General features: G+C 51.8%; 1 protein-coding gene across 2 annotated transcripts in view; it reads right to left on the bottom strand.

Annotated features, from left to right (window-relative positions):
* USH1C (USH1 protein network component harmonin) overlaps window positions 1-23,888 on the bottom strand; it is a 52,534-nt gene extending 28,646 nt beyond the window's left edge. For both annotated transcript variants that reach the window (XM_027115269.1, XM_027115268.1), the window contains exons 1-14: window positions 23,793-23,888; window positions 12,657-12,724; window positions 11,119-11,262; window positions 10,842-10,980; window positions 7,044-7,152; window positions 6,893-6,917; window positions 6,643-6,700; window positions 6,267-6,361; window positions 4,466-4,550; window positions 3,453-3,512; window positions 3,236-3,292; window positions 2,789-2,931; window positions 1,665-1,730; window positions 1,173-1,297 (exon numbers count right to left, since the gene is read on the bottom strand). In XM_027115269.1, coding sequence (XP_026971070.1) covers window positions 1,173-1,297; window positions 1,665-1,730; window positions 2,789-2,931; window positions 3,236-3,292; window positions 3,453-3,512; window positions 4,466-4,550; window positions 6,267-6,361; window positions 6,643-6,700; window positions 6,893-6,917; window positions 7,044-7,152; window positions 10,842-10,980; window positions 11,119-11,262; window positions 12,657-12,724; window positions 23,793-23,828 — 1,210 coding nt within the window. In that variant the 5' untranslated portion in view covers window positions 23,829-23,888. The remainder of the gene's footprint in view (window positions 1-1,172; window positions 1,298-1,664; window positions 1,731-2,788; window positions 2,932-3,235; window positions 3,293-3,452; window positions 3,513-4,465; window positions 4,551-6,266; window positions 6,362-6,642; window positions 6,701-6,892; window positions 6,918-7,043; window positions 7,153-10,841; window positions 10,981-11,118; window positions 11,263-12,656; window positions 12,725-23,792) is intronic.

The following is a 23,888-nucleotide window of genomic DNA, read 5'->3' as shown; positions in this document are numbered from 1 at the left end:
GGAGATGCTTGCCCTGCACCAGGGAGGGGTGACGTGGAACCATCCAGATGCCCTGCGCCTCTTGTTGACCCCAGTGGCCTGGGTTGGCAAGTTGATGTCCCTCTAGGGCTCGAGTATGATTCAAAGTTGGGGCCAAAGCTGTCCGGACCCCATCACAGGATCCCAAATGGCTGCTGCACAGGGGAAGTGGGGGAACCTTGGTGCTTAGGTGCAGACTTGCCTCATACTGGGAGGGTCCAAGGTCGGCTGAGCACAGTCAGCTGGAGTAGAATCTGCCTTGTGTCAAGTACAAATCGAAACAGCTGTCAAGTCAGCGAGTAAAGGCCCAACCAGGCATCCTGGACCTGTGACTGCCACGGCCCCCCAAGCTGCCTGGCTCCTGGCTCCCCACCACTACCCCACTGAAGAAGCACTGAGACTGAGCCCCCAACCCTGCCCTGGTGGTGTGAGCTGCCCCTTGTAGAGACGTGACATCCTGGGAGTTGGGGTGGAGAGCAGGTGGACGGGGGAGCACGTGGTGGGGGCCTGGACTGCAAGTGGACATGGGAACACAGGACAGAGGAAGAAAGGAGATGGGAAGGGCAGAGGTTGCTGAGGCCCAAGGATGGCTGCAGTTTGGTGCCTGGGAGTGTCACACAGTTCTCTCCCCGGCTCCATCCTCGGAGTGGCATGACTGCAGTCCACACACAGGGATGCAGGTGGTAGGGGCACTTCGGTAAGCTCCTCCTGCAATTGCTCACCAGCCTTGGACCACCAGAGTCCTTCTCTCATGTGAGCCCCTTCCCCTCTTTCTTGCTGTTTTACCCCAGCCCCAATTCAGAACCGGGCAAGAGGAGGACACAACACCTGACACACTAGGATGATAATCCCATCAGCAGTTCGCTTTTGCCACAGCTCTCCAGCCCTTCTTCAGAAGTCCAAGGGCACATGCCTGAGTCTGTGTCATGGGGGAGAGCCTGGCAGCAGGCCCCCAGGACAAGGAAGGCAGGCAGATCCCAGCCATCCCAATGCCCTGGCAGACAGCTCCTGGCAGCTGGCTGCCCCTCCATGAAGAGAGAGCCATGGCCTGTTCACCTGGGCAGGTGGTGGTGAGTGGCGGGAGAGCTCTATCTTTGTCTAGACATCCCCAGCCCCAGAAGGAAGCCCCCTCTCCCCTGGCACATGATACATACACTTTGGCTTGCGAAGGGGTACTGGGTGCAACTCGGTGGTGATGGTTTTAGACGACAGGAGCTGTTCCTTTGAGCCCCAGTCTTCTTCCCACTGCTTCTTAAAATTCTCTTCCTCCTCCACGATCCTGAAATAAGACGCCTGTGACTGGAGTCAGAACCTTTGCAGGCCTGCCTTCTGCCTATTGGGGAACGCCAACCAGCCTGGGGAGAAGCCACGTGGTTGTAGCTGTGAGGAAAACGAGTCCCTGGCACTTGTATTCTAAATCAGGTGTGAATGCCACCCTGACAGTTACAAGACTGTATTCCAGTTACCCTAATATGATGGGTTTTACTAGGATTATGGAATGACCACAAATAAAGGACGGTCCACAAGGGGACAAGAGGGCCAGGTAAACTGGGCCTGGGGGTGGCCTCTGGGGCCGCACTCCCGCGAGTACACTCACGTCCACGCACAGACATGTGTGTGCAGACACATGGGGCCAAGGCACTCACTGTTCCATCTCCTTCCGGTATCTCTCATTTTCCTCTGCTGCCTTCTGGGCAATTTCCTTTTTCCTTCTGAAACACAAATGCAAGTTGGCATGTTGGAGTCTATGTCAGAGAAGTTAACTCTTCCTTGCAGCTAACCTCTGATTTGAGAAAAGTTTTAAATATTCCTTCCAGGCTCCTTTCCAAGGATGCCTGGACCAAATTTGGATGCTGGGAAAGAGGATCCAGAAAAGTCTGGATCCTGTGCTCTTGTGTGGTTTCGTCTGGCACTGCTGAGCAGAGATTCTGCACTGCGGGAGACTGGAGGCAGTTCAGTGCAGGCCACATGCCATGCAGCCACCTCTAAACACCAGCATAAAGTGACTGACTGAGTGAGGTCCTCCCAGAGGAGGGCCCCAGACCCCAGGGGCAAAGCCGGGGCTGCTAAGCAAGGCCAGAGTAATGGGCAGAGGTACCACCCAGGATGGTTCTTCAGGCAAATTCTGTGAAGGGAGAGGTGGAAAGATCCTGTCCACTTTCCTTTCCCAAATTCTTATTATGCTCATAGAATGTATCTGGATTGGGATTTTGACAATAGTTTTTGACTTATGAATTCTCTCAGTCATCATCCCAGCCACTCTGGGGTTGGTGGGGGGTAGTTCTGATCACCATAGATGGGGCAGCCAAACTGCCTGGGTATGAATTCCACAGCTTAGCCATGTCTGACTTTGTACACAAGTGGTGTAACCTCTCTGAGTCTCAGTCTCCTCACCTATAAAATGGGTTAATACTATCTATCTCCCAGGGCTATTATGGGAATTCAGTTGAGGAACGTAAACAAGGCCCTAATACAATGCCAGCCACATGGCTGGCACTTGACAAATGTTAGTTATTGCTAGTAGCATCCTATTTTCCATATTCCTGGGTCTTGGAAATCAAGGGCTTTCCTTGGCAAGGAGGGAGGAGCCTCATGGTCTGGAGGAAGGGGATGCTTCCACTGAGCATCACTGAACCCATCCGGTCTGAAGACAGGCCTCGAGGGAGACAATAAAGTCAGCTCAGGATGCAGTGGGCAGGAAGAAAGGCAGGTGGGATGGTACAGTGGTCTGGGAGGGCAGGGCAGGGGCCTCCTGGCTGGCCACACTCACTGCCGCTCCATCTCCTGCTGCTCCCGGAGGATCTTGTTGGATTCCATCGCCAGCCGCTTCTGCATCAGAAGCTCCTGTCGCTGCAGCTCGCGCTGCCGGAACTCTTCCAGCCGCTCCCGGTCTGTCATGAACAGCTCCCGGCCCTCATGGGGAGAAAAGAGGCGCCTTGCTCAGTCCCCTGGGAACCTAGAAGTCCACTGCCAGAGTTTGAGGGCCAAGATTTGGGTTGCCTTCTCATCTCCGTGCCCCCCATGTCAGGCATTGTGGCTCCTGCTCTGTCTGACCCAAGCTTCTGGCTGGGCAGAAATCCTCCCCAGCTGCTATCAGAGCTTCAGGGAAGGAGACCCCTTGGCCTTTCCCACGAGTGTGTGTCAGAGATCAGGGGTCTGAGCAGCTGGGCTGCAGGTCAGGGGTCACGGGGCCCCCACCAGCTCGTTCTGGACTTACAGCTCCGGCTACGATGGAGATGGTCAGGCTGCGGCTACTCTTCAGCACGTTCACGGCCTGTGGGGACAGGCAGATAGTCAGCTGAGACCTGACAGATCAGAGTAGTTGAGGCCTCTGGAGAGCACAGAAGGTTTCAGACATTGTGGCAAGGGGGACGTAGGTGAGAAGAGGACAGCAGAGAGGATCGCAGCCAGAAGGTGAAAAACCCACATCTCACCTCCTTGTGGTCCAGGTTGGAGAAGTCGATGCCATTGACTTCGACAATCTGGTCCCCCGGCTGGTGGAGAAATGGAGAGGGATCAGCATGTTTGTATTATCTGTACGCTCAGTCTGTTGGAAGAGCTCCCCCTGGAGGCCAGCATCAGACGTTGGGTCTTCAAGTAGCTGTACCTCAACTCTTCCCGAAAGAGCAGAGTTCCAATAGGGTCCTCCCAGGGCTCCTCCACCCCATATCTCTTTCATCAGTTGTCAAATATTACACCTTTATAAGTTCATTACTTTGGCTGAATTTACGACATTTGCTTTAAAAACTCAGTTTGTAGACTTACGAGCCTTTAAGCTTCTCATATAGTAGATTCTGTGTGGAGTCATAATAATAATTAGTATAATAGCTAACGTTAATCGATCCCTCAGTAGGTACCAGACACAGTTCTAAGCACATGTATTAATACATTTAATCTACACAATGACCCCAGAAGGAAGGCTAGTACCCCCATTTTACAGGATAGGAAACTGAAGCAGAGAAAGAGGAAATAACTTGTCCAAAGAAGAGGTTAAGAGTTCTATCTAGCTCTGGAATCAGACCACCTAGGTTTGAATCCCAGCCCTGCCATACTACGTACATGATCTTGGAAAGATCTTTCTCTGGCTCTCAGTTTCCTCATCTGTAAAATGAGGCTAACGATAGTACCTAATTTTCAGAGTTCTTATACATTTTAAAGGGCTTAGAACAATGTCCAATCCAGTTAACGCTCAATGAATGTCAATTCTGATTATTATTACTACATCCCAAGCTCAGGACCAAAGGCTCTCAGAGCTGGAGAAGGGCTGGAGAAAGGCTCAAATGTCACCCGCTCTGTGAAGCCTTCCCTTTGGGGGTTAGTAGGAATCATCAGCCAGTGAGTGTTGAGAGAGGGCTGTGTGGGAAAGCACGTGCTCCATCCCTGTGCGATCACAGTCTGACCCTGCACCCCACAGGGGCCCCACTGGGGCAGGCCCAGGGTCACTCACCTCCAGCCCCACCTCAGCAGACAGGGAGCCAGGCTTCACGTGGCTGATGAAGATGCCAGGTTTCTGGATGGGGCCGCTGGAAATGCTGTGGGAGATTCGGGAGATGAGGTGAGCCTCTGCTCCTCAGTGCTTGCTCATTTGCAATGACCGGCCCCCATGCCTGTGTGTCCAGGTCACGCATGAGCTCAGTACCCAAGCCCTCTGTCATCTACCTGCTCAGCCTCTGTCTACCTGTCCAGCCTCATTTCCCTGTGGCAACTACCAACAGAAAGCTACGTCTAATTCCCCCTACCCAACCTCTCATCCAACCTATTGCATATGCTGTTTCTTCTCTCTTTCTAGCATTTTCCTATGCATTCCTCAACACTCAAATGTTATCTCCTCTCCAAGGTTTTAACCAATCTCCTTATTCTATCCCCTGACTAAGCTGGTTGCTCCCTTCCCCGTGCTCCTAAAACACCTACAGCAAGGATGGCACTTGTACTGTTTGTTAATCTCCCCTCCCAGATCTGTGGCAGATATCACTAATCAATCGCAACACTCTTTTCCACCTACGCCTAGATACAGCATTAAAGTTTTTTTCAAAATAGTACGCCAGGGCAGCCACCACTAACTGACTAGAGAGAGCACAGGACGGAAAACTTATTTGCCACGCCTGACCCAGAATGCAGCTCCGTGACAGAGTCCCTCAATACTGGAACTATTTATGTGGTTGGCTTCTATATTAAGCTATAATTTCTTAGAAAGGAGGGACTTTTTTTTTTTTTAATCACTTATGCTTGTCAGAAAGGTGATGGAATGGAAATAAGAAGAATAACTTAGGGAATTCTCTGGTGGTCCAGTGGTTAGGACTCTGCGCTTTCGCTGCCGAGGGCCCAGATTCAATCTCTGGTCGGGGAACTAGGATCGCACAAGCCTCGTGGTGCGGTCAAAAAAAAAAAAGACAGATAATAATAGCTAATATTTATGAACTGCTTACTACCTGTCAGGCACTAAGCTTGGTACTTCATTCTGTCATCTCACTCTTCCCCCTTGTGATATGGGGACTACTGCTGCTGATTTATAGAGAAAGAAACTGAGGGGACTTCCCTGGTGGCACAGTGGTTAAGACTCTGTGCTCCCAATGCAGGGAGCCCGGATTTGATCCCTGGTCAGGGAACTAGATCCCACATGCATGCCGCAACTAAGAATTCGCATGCCACAACTAAGGAGTCCACGTGACGCAACTAAGGAGCTGGCGAGCTGCAACTAAGGAGCCCACCTGCAGCAACTAAGACCTGATGCAACCAAAACAAACAAACAAATAAATAAATAAATAAACTGAGGGTCAGGGTGGTTAAGTAGCTAGTCCAAGATTCTAGAGCTCATAGGTGGCACAGCAGGGCCTAGATCTCTAACTGCAGTACCCGTGTGCTTAACAAGAATGCCCCATGAGACTCAATGCCTGTTTGCAACTCCCTGGCTGCCTCCTAAGGAAGCCACAAGGTAATAAGTGAGAAGGGAACTGTGACAGAGATGATCAGCTTGACAGGTTCCTTTTGCATGACTTGAGGGCCCACCAAAGGAACATGGCTCTGCCTTTGGGCCTCAGTTTCCTCCTCTGTAAAATGGGCCTGTTAGAGCTGTCCCTCTGGCCCTACAGGGCTGTTGTGAAGCTCAGAGGGGAAATCAAGCACCAAGAAGTGTCATCACTAGTGGACAAAAGTCTCCTCAGAAGCAGCAGTGAGAAAGGGGAGTGGTGTGAGGGACCTATTGGGGTCTGCTGGCCATGAGTGAGCCCCAGGGCGTACCTGCCACCCACCTGCAGCCAAGGCCCCGGGAGCCCACCAGGCTGATGAAGACCTTCTTCTCCTTGTTTTCCTGACTGCTGGGGGAGCCCAGGCTGGTCTGCCCACCCTGAGGGAGGGAGATGATAAGGTCACCGGGTGTCCGCATTGTGCAAGGGGCCTCTTGTGCTCATAAGGCCTTCGGGGCAAGCCATGCTGTCCCCACGTGAGCCCGACTGCCGTTTTGTCCCTGGGAGTGTGCGTCTATACCAGCTGGGCCACCACCCACAGGGGCATTCTGGATGTGCTGGGGGCCTATATGAAGCCCCTGAGGACACATCCCTAGAGAAGGCCTTCCTTCAGGACCAGCTACCCCATCCAGCCCCCACCACCGGCGGTCCTGACCCTTACCCCAGATTCCGACACAAACTGATCCACATACTGCCATTTGAGGGGCTCATCGGGAGAGCTGATGGCAGGGGAGAGTAGAAGGCGCGTCATTAGGGAGAGATGTTTGAGGCACCAGGCCCCAAATCCAAATCTTCCTCATCTGAAGCCTGCACCATCACTGGCCCAGGGGCAGTGCTGGCCAGACCCCAGGCTGATCCAGGACCCTGAGCCCATAGGGAGGAGTCTGCCTGCAGAGGAGGGTCCTGCTCACCTCTTCACAGGGATCAGGCCGATGTCTGTGGGAGAAAGGCATGGGGGTTAGGATGGCTCCTCTGCCCTCCCTTCCTCCCCTAGGAGCTGGGTACCACCAGGTGCCCCACCCTGCCCCACCGTCAGCACCCCCGTGCTCTGGCCTCACTCACGTCTCACTTTGATGGACACAGTCTTCTTGGTGCGGATGAGGTTGATGACCTCCTCATGGGTGCAGGAGGCGATGGAATACCCATTGATCCGGACGATCTCATCCCCTACCTTAACCACAGGCAGAGAGAAGACGCACCGGGGTGAGGAAGCATCGGGCAGCTGGGCAGGCTCATGGCCAGATACTCCTGGCCTGCTCTCCAGAAGTCTTTCTGCCCATTTTACAGATGGGGGAACCAAGATGGGGGCGAGGGGCACAGAGAGCGGGTAGCAGAGCTGGGAGGAGAAGTCAGGATTCTGTACCCTCACTCTGTCCCTTCCACCCACTGGGGCACCATCAGGTTCTGTAATTCATGCGAAGGGCGACCCTCCAACAAGATTCAAGCAGCTCTTCCCTGGCCTTTGTCCTCTGAGCACCTTGGCCCTGGGGATCAGTCCTGAAGCTCCCCATTTAATAACTACGGGGCTGGAAGGATCCTCAGACATCAGTTGAAACTGAGGCCCAGGAGGTGATGTTTTGTCCACAGTCACAATCATTAGCTACAGAGCAGGGACTGGATCGTGGACGACCCGACCCTCTCCAGCCTGAGGCCAGGGCAGGTCAGCTGGCGGACTACCTCACACCACACATGCTGACCCTTTAGAGACTTGTTAGTAAGTGTAGGGGACGCAGCTTGACTCTCAGTGAGGTCTGGGGGCTGGGTGGGCACATAGCCTCTGAGGGGTCCTCCAGGCCAACACCTACCCTTTACAACAACCCCCAGAGTCACCTTCTCCCTACTGTCACCCGAACACTTCCCTTCCACACCTGGGCCCAGACCCCCGTCTTCTCAGTGGTCTGGCAAGGGGCTCAAAGAGGTGCCACAGGGGCGGGGGGGGCGGTCACTAAGAACCCCTCTAGGTTTCTGGGGCCTTCTCATGGAAGGAGGATGGCTGGATGGCCTCCTTGCAGCAGTTCTGCACAACAACTCTGCGTGTCTGTTAATCAGATGAGGAAACTGAGGCTCAGAGAGGTGAGGTGACTTGCTCAAGGTCACCCAGCTAGTGAACAGTGCTGCTGAGATTTGACATCAGGGCTCCCTGACAGACAAGTGTTGTCTCTTGGGTGTCTGGAAGCAGAAGAGAAGGGACTCTGGCCAAGCTTGGCTGCGGTTCCCTGTGTCCTGTCCTCTCTGGATCCTTGCCACCTGACAGAGCCCTCAAGTCCCATAGGAAAGGCAGGGATAACTCTGTCCATTTTACAGCTGGGACAACCAAGGCACACAGAATTATTCTCTAGCCTTGGACTATACAGCAAGTCGTGCAGGGCAGAGGACGTAGGTTCAGACAGGATACACTTGGACAAAAATCTAAAATAACTCCAGTAGGGGGACAAGTGCAGAGATGGAGGAGTCCCAGGGCTGGGTCCAAGGCCCCCACTCGGGGCCCAGCCTCACAGGTCAAATCAACGGGACCTTCAGTTGAGCCAGGCTGTATCTGAACATGCCCCTCCCCCGCCCTCAGACATGCGATCTCCCCAGAAACATGAACCCCACCCAGACAGGTGAATAGATGCAGATGTTTTCCCCAAGCTGCTCTGAGTGAAGCTCCCTGTGTTGTTCCAAAAGGGAACCTGCCCGGGACCCCAGTGGAACGATTCCCACACAACCCCCGGCTCAGCTTGCAGGATTGACTTTCCTCTCCCTCTCGCTCCCGCGTGGAGCCCTGCAAAAGGCCCTTTGTGCAAGGGCAACAGTGAAATGACGATCTGAGGGACAGCGGCACAAAGGAGAGATGAGCCCGTTAACCCGAGAAAGGGTTGATAATTCATAAGCCTGAGAAACAGGCAGGAAGGTAAAAGTCTACGTTTCATTAAAACGCCCTGAGGCCCCCAATCATGGAGGAATCGTTGAGAAGTGCTTGTCCTAGGAGGAGACCTCACCCTGGAAAAAAAAGAGGGCTCAGCTGACGCCAAGAGAAGAGCTCATTATGTTTTTTCTCTGGCTGTGTTTCTGGGCTGGAAAATGTGTGGCACAGGAGAGGAATAATGAAGGGGCTGAAATTTCAGACGCTACCAGTGAGCCGTGAGACAGGGATTTAGAACAAAGCGATGTCTGTCAGCTCCCAGTTTCCACCTCCCACTCCACGGTGTCTTGTACCATTAGCCGTCAGGGCCCCTGAAGCCCCTGGCTTGGCAGCCCAGATTGGGATGCTGGTAACAAACATGCTGGAAGCCCTGGGCGGGGGTGGGAGGGCCTCTTCTGTCTGGACAGATAAAAACACAGCTCTGGGCTCTGGCAGGAGCGAGACCTGGAGGTCTGCCCATCTCTGCCCAGACACTGAGGCGTGGCGACCCCAAGGGAGGGGACCCTGGGGTGCTGAAGAGAGATCCCTGGACTTGGCAGTCAGGAGACCCAGGTTCAAATCCTGGCTTTGCCATTTACTGGCTGTGTGACTCTAGTCAAGTCCCTGATCTTCTATCAACTCTGTAAAATGGGGATGAGAAAGCCCAGGCATACAGTGAGAACTGGCTGTCAACATGTTACCTGGCACATCATAGGTGTTTATTAAATCTCCCTCTCTGCTTGCTTAACAAATACACAGCGTTAACTGGTATATATAGAATGGATAAACAACAAGGTTCTATGGTACAGCACAGGGAATATATTCAATATCCGGTGATAAACCATAATGGAAAAGAATATGGAAAAGAATGTATATATGTTTATGACTGAGTCACTTTGCTGTACAGCAGTAATTAACACATCAATCAACTATACTTCAATAAAAAGAATTTAGAAAACAATAGTACATTCATATGATTCAAAAGCCAAATAATATTAAAAGACGCAGCCTTAAAAGACTCCATCTCACCTTATCCCCCATCCACTCCAGTTCCCCCCCAACAAGTAACTGCTTTGCAGTGTGTGTGTGTGTGTGTGTGTGTGTGTGTGTGTTTCCTTAAGCAAACACAAACAAATCATATATATTCTGGGAGCGTAAAATGCACGTTGTTTTCTGCAAACTAACACACAGCATTTATGTGCCAGATACTGATACAAGTACTTTGTAATATGAATTCATTTATTCCGGCCTAACAACCTGATGAGGTAAGTAGTAGTATCATCATCCCATTTTACAGATGAGGAAACTGAGGCAGGGGGTTAAGTAATTTCACCAAAGTCACACAGCTAATGAATAGCAAAGCCAGGACATTCCAGCTCCAGAGTCTATGCTCTGAAGCACTGCACTATGCCAGTATTTCCTTTCCCCTTCCAGGGAGAAGGCTATGTGTCCAGAACTTCAGGTGTCAGGACATAATTATGCTCTTCCTTCAGACATAAGGGAGGTGGGGTGCAGTGCAGCAGGGGCAGCAACAGCTGGGAGCCAGGTTCTCAGCTCCACTCAAGAAAACAGGCAACACACTACTATATACAAAATAGATAAGGACATACTGTACAGCACAGGGAACTCTACCCAATACTCTATAATGGCCTATATGGGAAAAGAATCTAAAAAAGAGTGGATATATGTATATGTGTAACTGATTCACTTTGCTGTACACCTGAAGCTAAGACAACACTGTAAATCAACTCTACGCCAATAAAAACTGAAAGAAGAAAAAGAAAACAGGCAAGTACCTGCAGCCACACTTGTAGAGGCCCACGGACACTCTGCCAGGATATGTCACCCTTTCCCTCTCCCAAAGGCTCAGAAGGGCGAGGTGACCATGTTACACCACACAGCCTAGTGAGTGAATGAGGCGGAGGCAGGAAGCCTGAGGGCTTGGTCCCCACATCCCCCGAGCTCTGCTCACTCACCTGGAGCCCGACGCTGTCTGCCTGGCCACCTTTGATGAGGTGGGAGATGAAGAGCCCGCAGCCGAACTCGAGGCCACCACGCACGCTGAGGCCGAGGCCTTCGGGGTGCAGCCGGTCCAGACGCACCTCCTTCAGCTTCCTGCCAAGGGAGGAGGGACTGGTGACGGCCCAGCTCTGGCCTGATGGCCAGCGCTGCCCCATCCACTCGTGAGTGACCCTGTCCATCCCAGGGTGACCTCTCCCCCGCCCCGCCTCCGGCCTGTGGCTCCCTCCGCACCTGGAGCGCCGGGGGGTTAGCTGGTCGTACTCCACCTGGTGCTTCAGCGGGATCAGGGGCCGGATGGCGTCAAACAGGGGCAGGCGGCTGGGCTCGTTGATGACCAGCTTCAGGTCTCCCACAAGCACGGCCACGTCCATGGTTCTGCAGAGACACAGGGACCCTGAAGCCTCCCCCTTAGCCATGACCTCTGAGACCCCAGGATTCCCAGAGGAAGCAGTCCTGGGCTGGGTCCCCACCCACTGGGCCCAGGCCTTGGAATTGAGGAGAACTCTCCTGAAATGCCCAGAGCCCCTAACGATGGGTCGGGTGCCTCAGAAGAGTTCGTTCTCCCATGTAAGTATCTCAAGGAAACCATCGAAGTAGGGGTTGTTCGCTCATCCTGCGGATGAAATCAAGCCAGGATTCAAAGTCAGCTCTGCCTACTTCTGAAGCCCAGCATCCTTCCAGACAGGAAACCTCTGTGAGATGGCGGTGAGCTCTCTCATCCCCTTGTTTCCTGCTCTGAGCTGCAGCCTCATACTATCTCTCACAAGCTTCCACCTCAGACCGTTCAGACCCTCAACGTCTGGGGCCAGCACCTCTCCAGCTGCCAGCTGACTGGCTCACTCTCAGCCCATCTTTTTTTAAAATGTAAATTGCTCCCCTTCTCAAAACCCTTCGATGGCTCCCCACTGCCCAGAGGACACAGTCCATCCTTCTTGGTAGGCTCAGGGCCTCCATGACCTGTTTCTGTGGAACTGCCCAGGCTGGTGGCTGTTATGGTCTCTGTCACAACCTGTGCTTTCACATCTCTGAACCGTTGCTTATGTTGATCTCTCACCCTGGAATGTCCTTCCCTGATATTTCCACCCAGCAAAATCCTTCTTACCCTTCAAAAACCTAGCTCAAGCCTTCTTGATCCTCCCTCCACAGTTAGAACTGAGAACTCCTTTCTGTACATTCCTGCTTTCCTGCTTTCCTCTCCTCAGCAGTTATTTCACTGGAACTTGTATTACAGTTCCTTGTGTTGCTAGTGTCTGTCCATCTCCCCCAACTAAGCCACAAGTTAGTTGAGGAAAGGAAGTAGATATTCATTTCCACATTCTGCATGGTGCCCGGCCAGTGGCAGGAGCTTATAAATGTTGCTGAATGAATCAAAAAGCGGGTGAGCGATAACAGGCATCTGATGCCGGCACTGGGACCAGCTGGCATTTCCTGTCCTATCCTAGCAATCACACTCTGTTGAACCTATCTGGTTACCTGACAGCCTCCCCCATCAGACTGTAAGCAACTAGGTGGCAGCAACCAGTCTGTCTTGCTTATACGTGTACCCCTATCCGCTAGCACAGAGCCATACACAGTGTATTTGTGTAAATATTTGCTGAGACAAGTGAGTGGCGTGTCTATTTGATTCCCAGGAACACCGAGCATGAGCCTCCCTGAGCCCCCCAGGATAAGAGGGGGAGGTCCTCCTGTCTCAGAACAATCCATCCCAGGTTTCCCTGAAGACAGAGGTACCCGGGGTGGCCCACAGGAGCTGGACCCAGTACACTTACTGGTGGTACATCCGCAACACATCGTAGAGATAGTCCTTTTCTGCATCATTTTCAATCAGAAAATCCACCTGGAAAACCCAAAGGCAGAATTACAACTCCAGGCCCAGCACCCTGATAGCAGATCCCCCCTGCTGGGGGACCTCCTCCACATCTCCTCAGGGTTGTGAGAAGAGGAAGGAAGCCAGAGCCAGGGTGGCCCCCCGACTCCAACACATCAGACTGTGCAGACCACCCCGATGTGGCCCCAGGAGTACCTCTAAGCATCCGATGTGGTCAGGCTGAGCCTCGTCCCCAGGTGGAGTGATGCGTGTGCACACAGGGACGCACACAAATATCATACACGTGAACCCCCATGTGACAGCAATGCACCCCCATGGCAGCCATGCTGCCGGTCACCTCCATGGCTATGTCACCTGTGTCCAGTGTGGCAACACCAATGTCAGCTCCCCGCTCTGGAAGAAGCCCACTGTCTTACCTGATGGTGGCTGTGGTGCCAGATAGCTGCTTTCAGAAAGGATTTAGGCCACTCGCTCATAGAGCACATCCCACCGGCCGGGAGCGCCCTACCACTGGATTCTTCCTTGTCCAGTCCTGGCCTAAGCTGGGTCGGCCCTGACTTCTGGTCAGTCCTTCCCCTTCCCAGGCCCCTGTATGCCTCCCCCGCCACCCCAAGGGGAGAATCGGGTTACATTATTTCAACTTCACTGACGTCAATGGCTGGGAGTCCAAGGTCAGGGTCAAGAGCTGTTTCATTAGCACCTCAGTCCCAGGGGAGCTGGTGGGCCAGGAGCCCCAGATTCCACTCCCTGGGACAGCTCAGTGTGAATCTCTGTGCACTATATCCTTAGCTCTCTCTTCAGCCCAGGACTGAGTAAGAGGGCAGGGTGGAGGCTCGAGGGGTCCTTGGGCCCCTCCCTCCTCCAGCCTCCAGGCCCAACAGCATGGTCCAGGGCCTCAGCCCACAGAGGGAGAAGCTGCTGCTGGAAGCTGGAAGCTCCCACCTGATTGGTCCTCAGAGGAGGGCCAGGGCATCTTTGCCTTTTTCTACGGGCATCTTAAGGACTCTGGAAGGTTGGGGGAAATCTGTCTGTCCCGACACAGAGAGGACGTACTGGGCCCAGCCCTTGGGATTTCTGGACTGAACAGGAGGGGTACAGAATACAGATTTCTTGTCTCCACCTAGCTGTACCCCCATCCCCTAGAATTAGGCTGAGCATTTCATTAAAGATGAGAATAACCTAGGAGGCTTGCCCTGCACTCACTGACTCACAGCTGGGCTTCAGCAGCTACAGAAGTTTATATCCCCCCTGCTCCAAGAAGGGTACTGCTGCTTTCTCCCACTTCACTGCCCCTCTCCTCCAGGCCAGGGGCTCCCAGCTAGCCAGAGATGGGGGACAGAAGCATCAGCTACAGTGGGTGGTACTGAACCTTAGGTGGTAGCCCGGGCCTTTACACACACCACAGAAGTGGGTACCTCCAAAAGCTCATCTCTACGAGGGGCCAGCCTGGACTCGCTCTCCCTGCTCTGCCTGGGCCTGCAAGAGAGGGGTGGGGAACAGTGTCAAGATAGGCCTGGGCTGCCCACATGCGGCTGTGGAAGAGGAGTCTGAGCAGAGAAAAATTCTGAATTTCCCTAGGATCAGGGGCCAGAAATACTTAAATAAATTGGATCATATCACTTGAGTACTTAATAGCTTCTCATTGTACTCAAAACAAAATTCAGATCCAAATTCTTTACCTTAACTTATCAAAGCCCAACTTCAGCTCCTGACTGGTTGCATGGGCCTCCTTTCAGTGCTTCCCACGGGCCACACTCGCTCTAGCCTCAGGGCCATCGCATGTGCTGCTTTCTCTTTCTGGACTGCTTCCCCTCTTCCCTGCATGGCTGGCCTCCTCCCCAGGGAGGTCTCCCTGCTCACCTACCTAAACAGAACGCACTCCCACACCCCAGAGATGCTTCAATTCCTTCACTGTAACAGTCACAATTTGTAATGAAAGGCTTGCTTTTTTGTGAATTGCTCTGTTTCCTTCATCAGACAGAAAACCCCATGAGGGAAAGATGAGGTCTGTGTGTTCCAAATCTCTTGTGACTAATGCATAGTAAGTGGTCAATAAATCAGCATCAAATGGATTTGTCCATCCCCCTGCCTCCTGGTACGTCCACAATCAGATGGGAGAAAGGGAATCGCTGGAAAAGAAGGGGAAGGGAAATAATATTTGCACCATGGGATGGCACCAGGAGCTTTTCTAGGCTTTATTCCATGTGTTTATCTCACCAGCCCTACAAGGCCGATGTTCTCACACCATTTTGCAGATGAGGAAACTGAAGACCAGAGAGGTTCAGCCATCTCACTCAAGGTCCCACAGCTAATAAGAGACAGAGCTAAGGTTTGAACCTTGGTCTATATGATTCCAAAGCCTATGCTCTTCCTGCTGGCACCACTGCGTGGGTGAGTCAGGCCTTCCAGAGGAAAAAATTCCAGGGCCTCCTTAGGCCAAAATTTCAAACGCTCTGCTCTCAGGAGGACCTCCCTTATCTCTAATCCCCACCACTCTCCTCTGCACTATTAAGAAAACCCTTTGGGTTTGGTTCATAACAAGAAAGAAAACACAACATCTTTTGGGTGACTCTTGGAACCGCAGATGTTCTGTTCTCTAAGGAAGCATAAAAATCCCATCTGCTCTGATTGCAGTGAGGAGAGCCCAACCAAAGGGCTTCTAGCTCAATTCCAGCCATGGGTGGTGACATAAGACAAAGTAGAGGAGAGGGAAATCTCTTATTCACTGAGGCCTTAAGACTGAAGCTCTCTCCCACCCCTCCTTGCAGAAATGCCTCCTGCTGCATCATTAAATGTAAGAAGTGAGGCACTGTTCCTGGTAGACAGCATTTAGGCACTGGGTGGACAGTGGGAATGGAAGACAAAGGCAATTTCCAATGTTAAAGTCTAGGGTTCTGCTTTTCTGCCCTCCTGGGCCAAGCATAGAACACCTGGAGATGCTCTTTGTGGAAAGAGCCTATTCCCGGGGGTCCCAGGTTCCTGGTCCTTGTGGGCAGCCCTCCAATGCTGACCACTGCATCCAGAGGCCCCACTGAGAAACCACGTCCTACCAGTCTCCTTCTGAGGCAGCCCACAAAGTTCAGCTCCTTAGCCTGATGTCCATCCACTCTCACCGCTTAGGTCACTCCCATCCTGGCCTTCAGTTCTGCCCTTACCTGCTCCTCCAGGGTCATCTCCTTGGGGATCTCCATCATTCCCCAAGTGGGACTCAGGCTGCAGCTGAACAGACCCTTCCCCCAACATATTGGAACCTTCCCATCCTCACTCAGAATGTTTCATCGACCCCCAGAAATTCAACTCGTCCATTTAAAAAATTATCCACACACCATTATATCTGGGAAAACATACCCGGTTTCTGTAGAATGCTCTTTAAGTACAAATGTAAGTGATAAATCAAAATGGTGGTACTCTGGTGACCCTGACCATTCTCCACCGGGGAATGTCTCCAGAGAGACTCAGGGATAACAGCACTGCTTTGTTCTCTGACCACACCCGAGTGAAAACACACAGTCACACCTCAGCCTCTGGGCTTTAAAAGGAACCGAGAAAGACAACCGAGAAGCATGGAACTTTCTCTAGAAGCTCAAACATGCAGTAACCTCACCACCGTAATTCAAATTTCACTTTTTAAATATTTAAAAAATGTATATGGTATCTCCTCCTCCTGGAATCTGGGTTCAAGCAAACTCCCCGGGGGTGGGGGGGCGCTGCCCAGCACCAGTCCAAGGATCAGCTTCAGTGAACCCTGCCCTTGGGCCCTTGGTACCATTCTCCTGAAACCTTGAGCTCAGGTACCTGTAACCCACCTGGCACAAAGTAGGTCTTCAACAGCACCGTGCCATGCACACGGGTGCACAGTGCTCAGTGTGTCTGCTGAATGACGAGTGAACTCCTTTAGCCTTAGACTAGAGCCTTCCTTCCTTCCTCTCCGCCCAGTCCAGTCACCTTCCCATGGCTTCTTAGTACACAGCCTCCTGGATCTGGCTCCTCTCAGCTCAGTTCCCGCTGCTCACAAAGAGTAGGTCCCAGACCCAAGCAAGAGGGATTGCCCTCCCTCCTCCCACCTGACCCCTGCCTTCATTTAAGGGGAGTCCAAGCCCCCTCTTCTAGAGTCTTTCCTGACCGTGCCCAGCCCAGAGCCTCCTTACAGGCCTCCCAGCCTGAGGCCCTTCTTGCCCGGCTCCCTCATTCAGTACAGACTCTGCTTACAGACTGGCCATCATGTCTGAAGAACTTTACTTGCATTATCTTTAACCTCCCAACAACCCTCTAAGTGGATGGATATTATTATCCCCATTAGACAGATGAGGAAATCGAGGCTCAGAGAAGTGGGAGAGATGAGATGCCTGCTGGCTCCAAAACCCCTGCTTGTTTTCTAACTCCCGCATGATATCCACTTACCAGACAGAACTTTCTTGTTTGCATTTGTCCAATACACATTTACTGAGCACCTACTGTGTGCAAGACCATGTCTTCTTTCTATAGCTAGATTTAGAAAGCTTTTCCTTTTCTTGGATCCCCCTTGATGATGGGCACAGAAGCCCTAATGAGGCCACCATCTACAAAAAACTGTGTGGGGGTCTCTATCACATCAATCCCCCATTCCCACCCAACTTGTGTCTGGTCCCCTCCATCCAGCATGGGCATTCTCTGACAGGTGCTCAGCTGGCTCAGTGTTATTGGCCTGCATGGTGTGTGGGGGAAGTGCATCTCCCCCCTCATAAGGTTCAGGCCCCATGTCTGGGGCAGTGGAGGCAAATTCTGGCTTTGGGCTTGAGCCCTCTCCAGCCTCATCTCCCTGCCTTCCTGCATATGGACTGGCCTTTCAGAACAGCCGCACAGCGGAAGCACACAACCTTCAACTTATGCAAATTCAACTCCATGCATGCACCCAGCCAAAGATGGAGAAAGAGAGCAAGAAGCAAGTTAAATAATGCACGTTGTTCCGCTGGGTGACATTTGCCCTCCTGGGGCTGTGGTGGGGATTAAATGAATGAATGTATATAAAGTACTTAGGACAGTGCCCAGGGCTCCAAAATTTCAAGGGCTCTAAAACGTGCGCTGGATCTCTTCCTTTTTGCCTCCAGACCCACAACCCAGCCTCCTCCACCCAGTTTTATGTCCCAGGAAGCTTTGCATGGGCCCCCTGCCCTCTGCTTCCTGCTGTGTTCAGCCAGGGGGTGGTGAGAGGGCCTGGGGAGAAAGGGAGTGGGGTTCTGATTCCCCGGCTCCCTCCACGCTGGACCACCACGAGGCAGGTGCCCCCAGCTGAGGCTGCAGCGTCTGACTGGGCGTCTCCCTCGCAGTCATGCTCTCCCTTGCTCTGGAACCCCCTTCCGTTGCCCCTTCAGGAGCCCCTGGCCTCCAGCTGCTGCTCCTGCCAGGCTGTGTTACCACGCCTTGTCAGCTCAGCCATCCCTGCCCTTCCCCTTATGCAGTCCCTTCATAAAACGCTTCAGTTTCCCATTCGGATGAGCCACCTGCTTCCTGCTGCGACCATGGCTGGTGTGAAACCTTAGCTATTAGTACTGGTGGTACCAGCAGTTCTTCTCTGGAGCTCTTCCTCCACCTGCAAGTCTCCTCAAATACCAGCTCTCCTCGGTCAAGCCTTTCCTCAGGCTCCGCCACAAAGCCTGTCCTGTCATTCTCCGTGCACAGGATGGCACTTTGTCCCCACCTCTGCCACGGGACTCACCAAGCTGTGTCGGACTTCCTTTCTTCACCTGACTGTCTCTCACTAATCTGTATCTGGTCCCGACACAGGCCTAGGGGAAGGTGGGGAGTGAGGCCACAAGTCCCTTCCCCATCTGAGTTTGCACATCTCTGTGCTTCAGTTTCCTCATCTGTAAAATGGGGATAAAAGTATCTCATAGGACTTCATCATTCTATGAGAGATTAAAAATTGTTTTTTAAATTATTCCTTGAGTTAATAGTTGTTGAATACTTAGAACAGTGCCTGGAAAGTAGCAAGTTCTAAGTGTTTGTTAATTAAACTAAGTAAGAATAAATGAACACAAATTCCATGTTCTCAGCAGCTGGCAGAGAGTGGACCCTCCATAAATGTTGCTGGGGTGAATGGATCTAGCTCTGCTTCTGCCCAGGCCTTCACATTGTGCATCCCAGATAGTACTGGATTTATCTGACCCATGTTTTATTGTCCTTCATCTTTTCAAGAGACTCGTTTCATGCTACCTAGTTGGTAGCATCTGACCCAGTGCTGGGCACAGCCAATCACTCCCTCCTTCTGCTGGTTCTCCTGCCTTCCTTGCTGTTTCTTCTCCTCTTCCTCTCCTCTACAGATTGGGGTGCTCCGGGCTCTGTTCTGGGTCTTCTTTCCATCTACACTGTGTCCCTAAGTGACCTCATCAGTCTCTGGGGTTTAAGTACCAACTATTCTCCGGGGATTCACTGAGGCTTATCCTAGCACAGACCTCTCCCCTGATTTTCACACTCCTACAGCTACTGGCCTTCTTTTTTTTTAAAATATATATATATAGATATATTTTTTTAAACATCTTTATTGGAGTATAATTGCTTTACAATGGTGTGTTAGTTTCTGCTTTATAACAAAGTGAATCAGCTATACATATACATATATCCCAATATCTCCTCCCTCTTGCGTCTCCCTCCCACCCTCCCTATCCCACTCCTCTAGGTGGTCACAAAGCACCGAGCTGATCTCCCTGTGCTATGTGGCTGCTTCCCACTAGCTATCTATTTTACGTTTGGCAGTGTATATATGTCCGTGCCACTCTCTCACTTCGTCCCAGCTTACCCTTCCCCCTCCCTGTGTCCTCAAGTCCATTCTCTACATCTGTGTCTTTATTCATGTCCTGCTCCTAGGTTCTTCAGAACTATCTTTTTTTTTTTTTTTTTTAGATTCCATATATATGTGTTAGCATACGGTATTTGTTTTTCTCTTTCTGACTTACTTCACTCTGTATGACAGACTCTAGATCCATCCACCTCACTACAAATAACTCAATTTCGTTTCTTTTTATGGCTGAGTAATATTCCATTGTGTATATGTGCCACTCATCTTTATCCATTCATCTGTCGATGGACACTTAGGTTGCTTCCATGTCCTGGCTATTGTAAATAGAGCTGCAATGAACATTGTGGTACATGACTCTTTTTGAATTATGGTTTTCTCAGGGTATATGCCCAGGAGTGGGACTGCTGGGTCATATGGTAGTTCTGTTTTTAGTTTGTAAAGGAACCTCCATACTGTTCTCCATAGTGGCTGTATCAATTTACATTCCCACCAACAGTGCAAGAGGGCATTCTTAGTCACCTCTGTACTTGGGAGATCTAAAAGGCATCTCAAACATAAAACATTCAAAATGGAGCTCTTGGTTTCCACCACCTCCCGCTCTGTCCCCACCAACCTGCTCCTCCTCCCAGCACATAGTCTCACCCTTGATACCTTTTTCTCGACACCCACAGCCAATCCCATCAGCAAAGCCTGTCAGGTCTACCTTGAACATGTATCCTGGCTACTCCACCTGGTCCAACGCCCCCCTCCCCTCCCTGTGCCCTGGGCTACTTCAGAAGCCTCCTAAGTGAGGGTCCCTTTTCTACCCTTGGCCCTCTCAGTCTGTTCTCTACCAGCAGTCAGAGCAATTCTTTTAAAATGTAATTCAGTCATGTCACTCCCCAGCTGGCTTCTCTCACTTAGAACAAAACCCAAAATCCTGAGTATGGCCTATCAGGACTCCACCACCCCTCTGATCCAGCCCCTAGCACTCTTCATTCCATAATTCTTCTCGGAAACACCATCCTACTTGCTGTTCCTAAAGAAGGCAAGCAAATGCCTGCCTCAGGGCCTTTGTACTTGCTGTTCCCTCTTCCTGGAATGCTCTTCTACATATATCCCCATGGCTCCTTCCCTCATTTCTTTTATGTCTTTCCTCAAATATCACTTCTTCAGAGAGGTTTCCCTGACTATCCTATAAAAAGTACTATCTCGTCACTCTTTATCCCCTCACCCCAGTTTATTTTTTTCATAGCATTCATTACTACTTGGCATTATATGATACTTTCATATATGATACTTTGGTTTACTTGTCTGTCTTCCCCACTAGAAAGTGCTCTCTAAGAGGGCAGAGACTTTGTTTTCTTATTCAATGGTTAGAGTACTGCCCAGCATATATTAGTAGCTCAGTCAATATTTATTGCAGGCATGAATGAATGACTGATTAGCAAATCCCTAGAATGCAGAGGCTCTTTCTGACCTTCTTATTTATTCCCCCAGCCTCTTCGGCCAGATTCCTAGCTTTGGGCAGGGTACAGTGTAGATGCCCATAAATGTATGATTGCTGAACAGTCAATAAATACTTTTTGAGCAAATGAGTTACCAAGTTCTTGCAACATGCAGATGCAGTGAGCACAGGGGTAGCCCTCTTTTGAAAAGCTGGTTCTCTCGGGTAGAAGTCTTAGTCTCTGTTGCTCCCTCCCCTCACCTTGGTATCCTGACTCCAAGGCTGTGACCGGGAAGGACATGCAAGTACTGCTGGTCTGCTGGTGGCCTTGGGGAAACTGCACAAGCCCAACAGTCCCTGCTCAGTGGCCTGGAGACTGTTGGCTCATCCAACAGGATGCTCTGCAGGTATCAGCTGGGAACAGTGTGGTCATTTACCAAATGGTTACCAAATGACCAGAGAAGCCAGTGTTTGAATTCCTATTTAATCCTAACTGTCCTGTGGGGTAAGCACTATGAACCTCATCGCAAAGTTAAGGAAACTAAAGCTCAGCGAGACTGCTTGCCCAAGGTCTCACTGGCAGTGAGTGACAGGATTGAGATTTGACCCCAGTTCTACCTAACTTCAGACAACAGACAACAGTGGACATTTGTTGAGGCTTCACTAAGTAAAAGGGTCTATTTAAGCTTCCTACACATCTGTAGATCTCATCTGGTACTAACAATAAACACACTAGTTAAATATTATTGTTATCCCTATTTAACAAATTGGAGAACTGAGGCACAGAGAGGTTAATAACTTGCTCCAGGTCACACAGCACTTTCCATGACAACACACTACCTTTAAAATGTTACCTCCAATGACTAAGAATTTATTTAGGTTACAAACCATTCCCAAGGGGTGAATTTGCTCTGAAACGCTAAGGAAGGGACATCTTAGAAAGCAGTAAACAGGCAAGGTCTCTCCTCTGCTGCTTCATCTTCTCTCCACAGTTCCTAGATGATCTCCACCCTGGGAGGGGAAGGTTGCTGCTGCCTCCACCCTGGGAGGGTAAGGTTGCTGCTGCCTCCGAAGCAACAGGGCACAAAGTCCAGCCCCGGCCTTGCCCAGCATGCCCTGCCTGCTCACACAGGGGCATTAATAGGTAATGACTTTCGTGATGCGGAAGAGCAGGGCAGTGGAAACACAGAGGCTTGAGGCCCTTTGGAGCCCATGGGGCCTGTGGAAGAGGAATAGGGGCTAACCCAGGGGCTGAGTCAGACACCAGGGACTCCAGATATAATTCTCTCAAAGAGGCAGAGAAAAGTACCCCATGAGGAGAAGACAAAAGAGGACCTGACATTATTTTCAGCCCAGGGGCAGGAAACTGAAATTCAAGCCTGAGTCATCTTGGGGTGGGGGACGGGCAGTTGTGCTCTTTCAACGTGGGTTGCCTGAAATCTACACTCACCAAACGGCCTCAGCGGCTGAAATTTCTCCCAAGTCCCTTTGCAACAGGATGCACTGGTGAACACTGTCTCACACTCCCCTTGCTATCTGCCAGCCCCCAAACTCCTGCTTGAACTTCCGGTTACCTCTCACCCTTGGGATCCCAAGGCCTCATTTCCAGAAGACTTGCACCAGTATGAGCTGCTCTCTCTGTCCCCCCACCAAACCTTGATTCCAACACTCAGCACCCAGTTGTGGGTAGTTATTAGTGTAGGGTCTGCCTCCCACCCACATGACCAGCCATTTGAGGGCACAGCCTGGGTCTGGCACGGAGTGGGTGCTCAAAACATGTTTCTTAAATGGATAACTGACTGTCGGCCCCTAGCCCCAAGCCCCTGGCTTTTAGCCCCTGTGGCCTCCACACAGGCTGGCTCCTTGGGCTCCCCTGGGCCTCTGTGTGGCGAGAGAGGGGCTAAGCATCCTGACCTTGACTACCTGACCTCTGCCCCCTCAGGCCTGGGAAGGGGGTTGGCTTGGTCTAAAGACACTGCCCCTCTGGGCAGGCCTCAAGGTACTGTCACCCGTCCCTCAGGCAGGGCCTGTGGGTAGCTCCAGACACCCCTGCCTTTATCCTTGGGCTCTGAGGCATCCTCAGGCCTGGTGGGGTGGTCCACTGGGTCCCTTCAAATGGTCCTCTTTGACCTCAGGGCTTCAGTGACTCCTGCACAGCTCTGCAAACAGTTCTGGAAAGCCTGGGTGAAATCCAGTAGCTTTCCGTGATGGTCTCTGAGGATCCCGGGCCACCAATGAGGCCCCTCACTGGGACACACCAGGGGAGAGCCCGAAGGCTCTGGCCGACTGCCTGAGCCTCCTCCCTTCCTCCCACTGCCCCCTGGCCAGCCCCAGGTCCTCAGCTACTTCTCAGGCCGCCAGAAATGCCCTTAAGTGGGGAGGGGCCTGCCTGGAGTGCTTCGAACTGGAATTTTGAGGTCAAAAGACAGAAGGAAGCATCCACTTCCCCTCTCTACCAGTCCTCACCTCTCAGACACTACCCCAAACCCTCTCCACACGTTCCAACAGCCCAGAGCTGGAAGCGCCGGGAGGGAGGGGGTTTGCCCACTATGGGCTATCTCAGAGAAGTATCCTGTCTCAGACCAAGACTGGAAGGAATCCTAACCCCAGACAAATCCCAAACCTGGAGCGCAGAAAGAGAAAGGACACTTTAAGGAGATCAGTTTAGTGGTTCCTATACCTGGAGTCCCAGTGCACCTCCCTCATTTTACTGGGGATCCCTGCTGGCAACCAAATGACCCTCGGGGTCCCAGCCCACCCAAAGCCCCAGGCCCTGCTGGGAAAGCAAGGGGTGGTGCCGAGGGTGTCCACTTCCCACCCACTCCGCCCCGGACTCCGGGGTCCGGGGCGCTTGAGGGGCCCCTAGCAGCTCTGACCTTGTGACGGAATTCTCGGGCCACCTTCCGGTCCATGGCTGAGCCAGATAGAACCGCTTGCTACACAACTAGCTCCTTCGGGTGCCGGTGCTTGGT

This window comes from Aethalodelphis obliquidens, unplaced genomic scaffold (assembly GCF_003676395.1).
Source record: "Aethalodelphis obliquidens isolate GAN/ISIS:26980383/991018 unplaced genomic scaffold, ASM367639v1 scaffold14, whole genome shotgun sequence".
Taxonomy (NCBI): domain Eukaryota; kingdom Metazoa; phylum Chordata; class Mammalia; order Artiodactyla; family Delphinidae; genus Aethalodelphis; species Aethalodelphis obliquidens.
The sequence above is the reverse complement of the archived record's forward strand: the minus strand, read 5'-3'. Positions and strand labels throughout refer to the sequence as shown.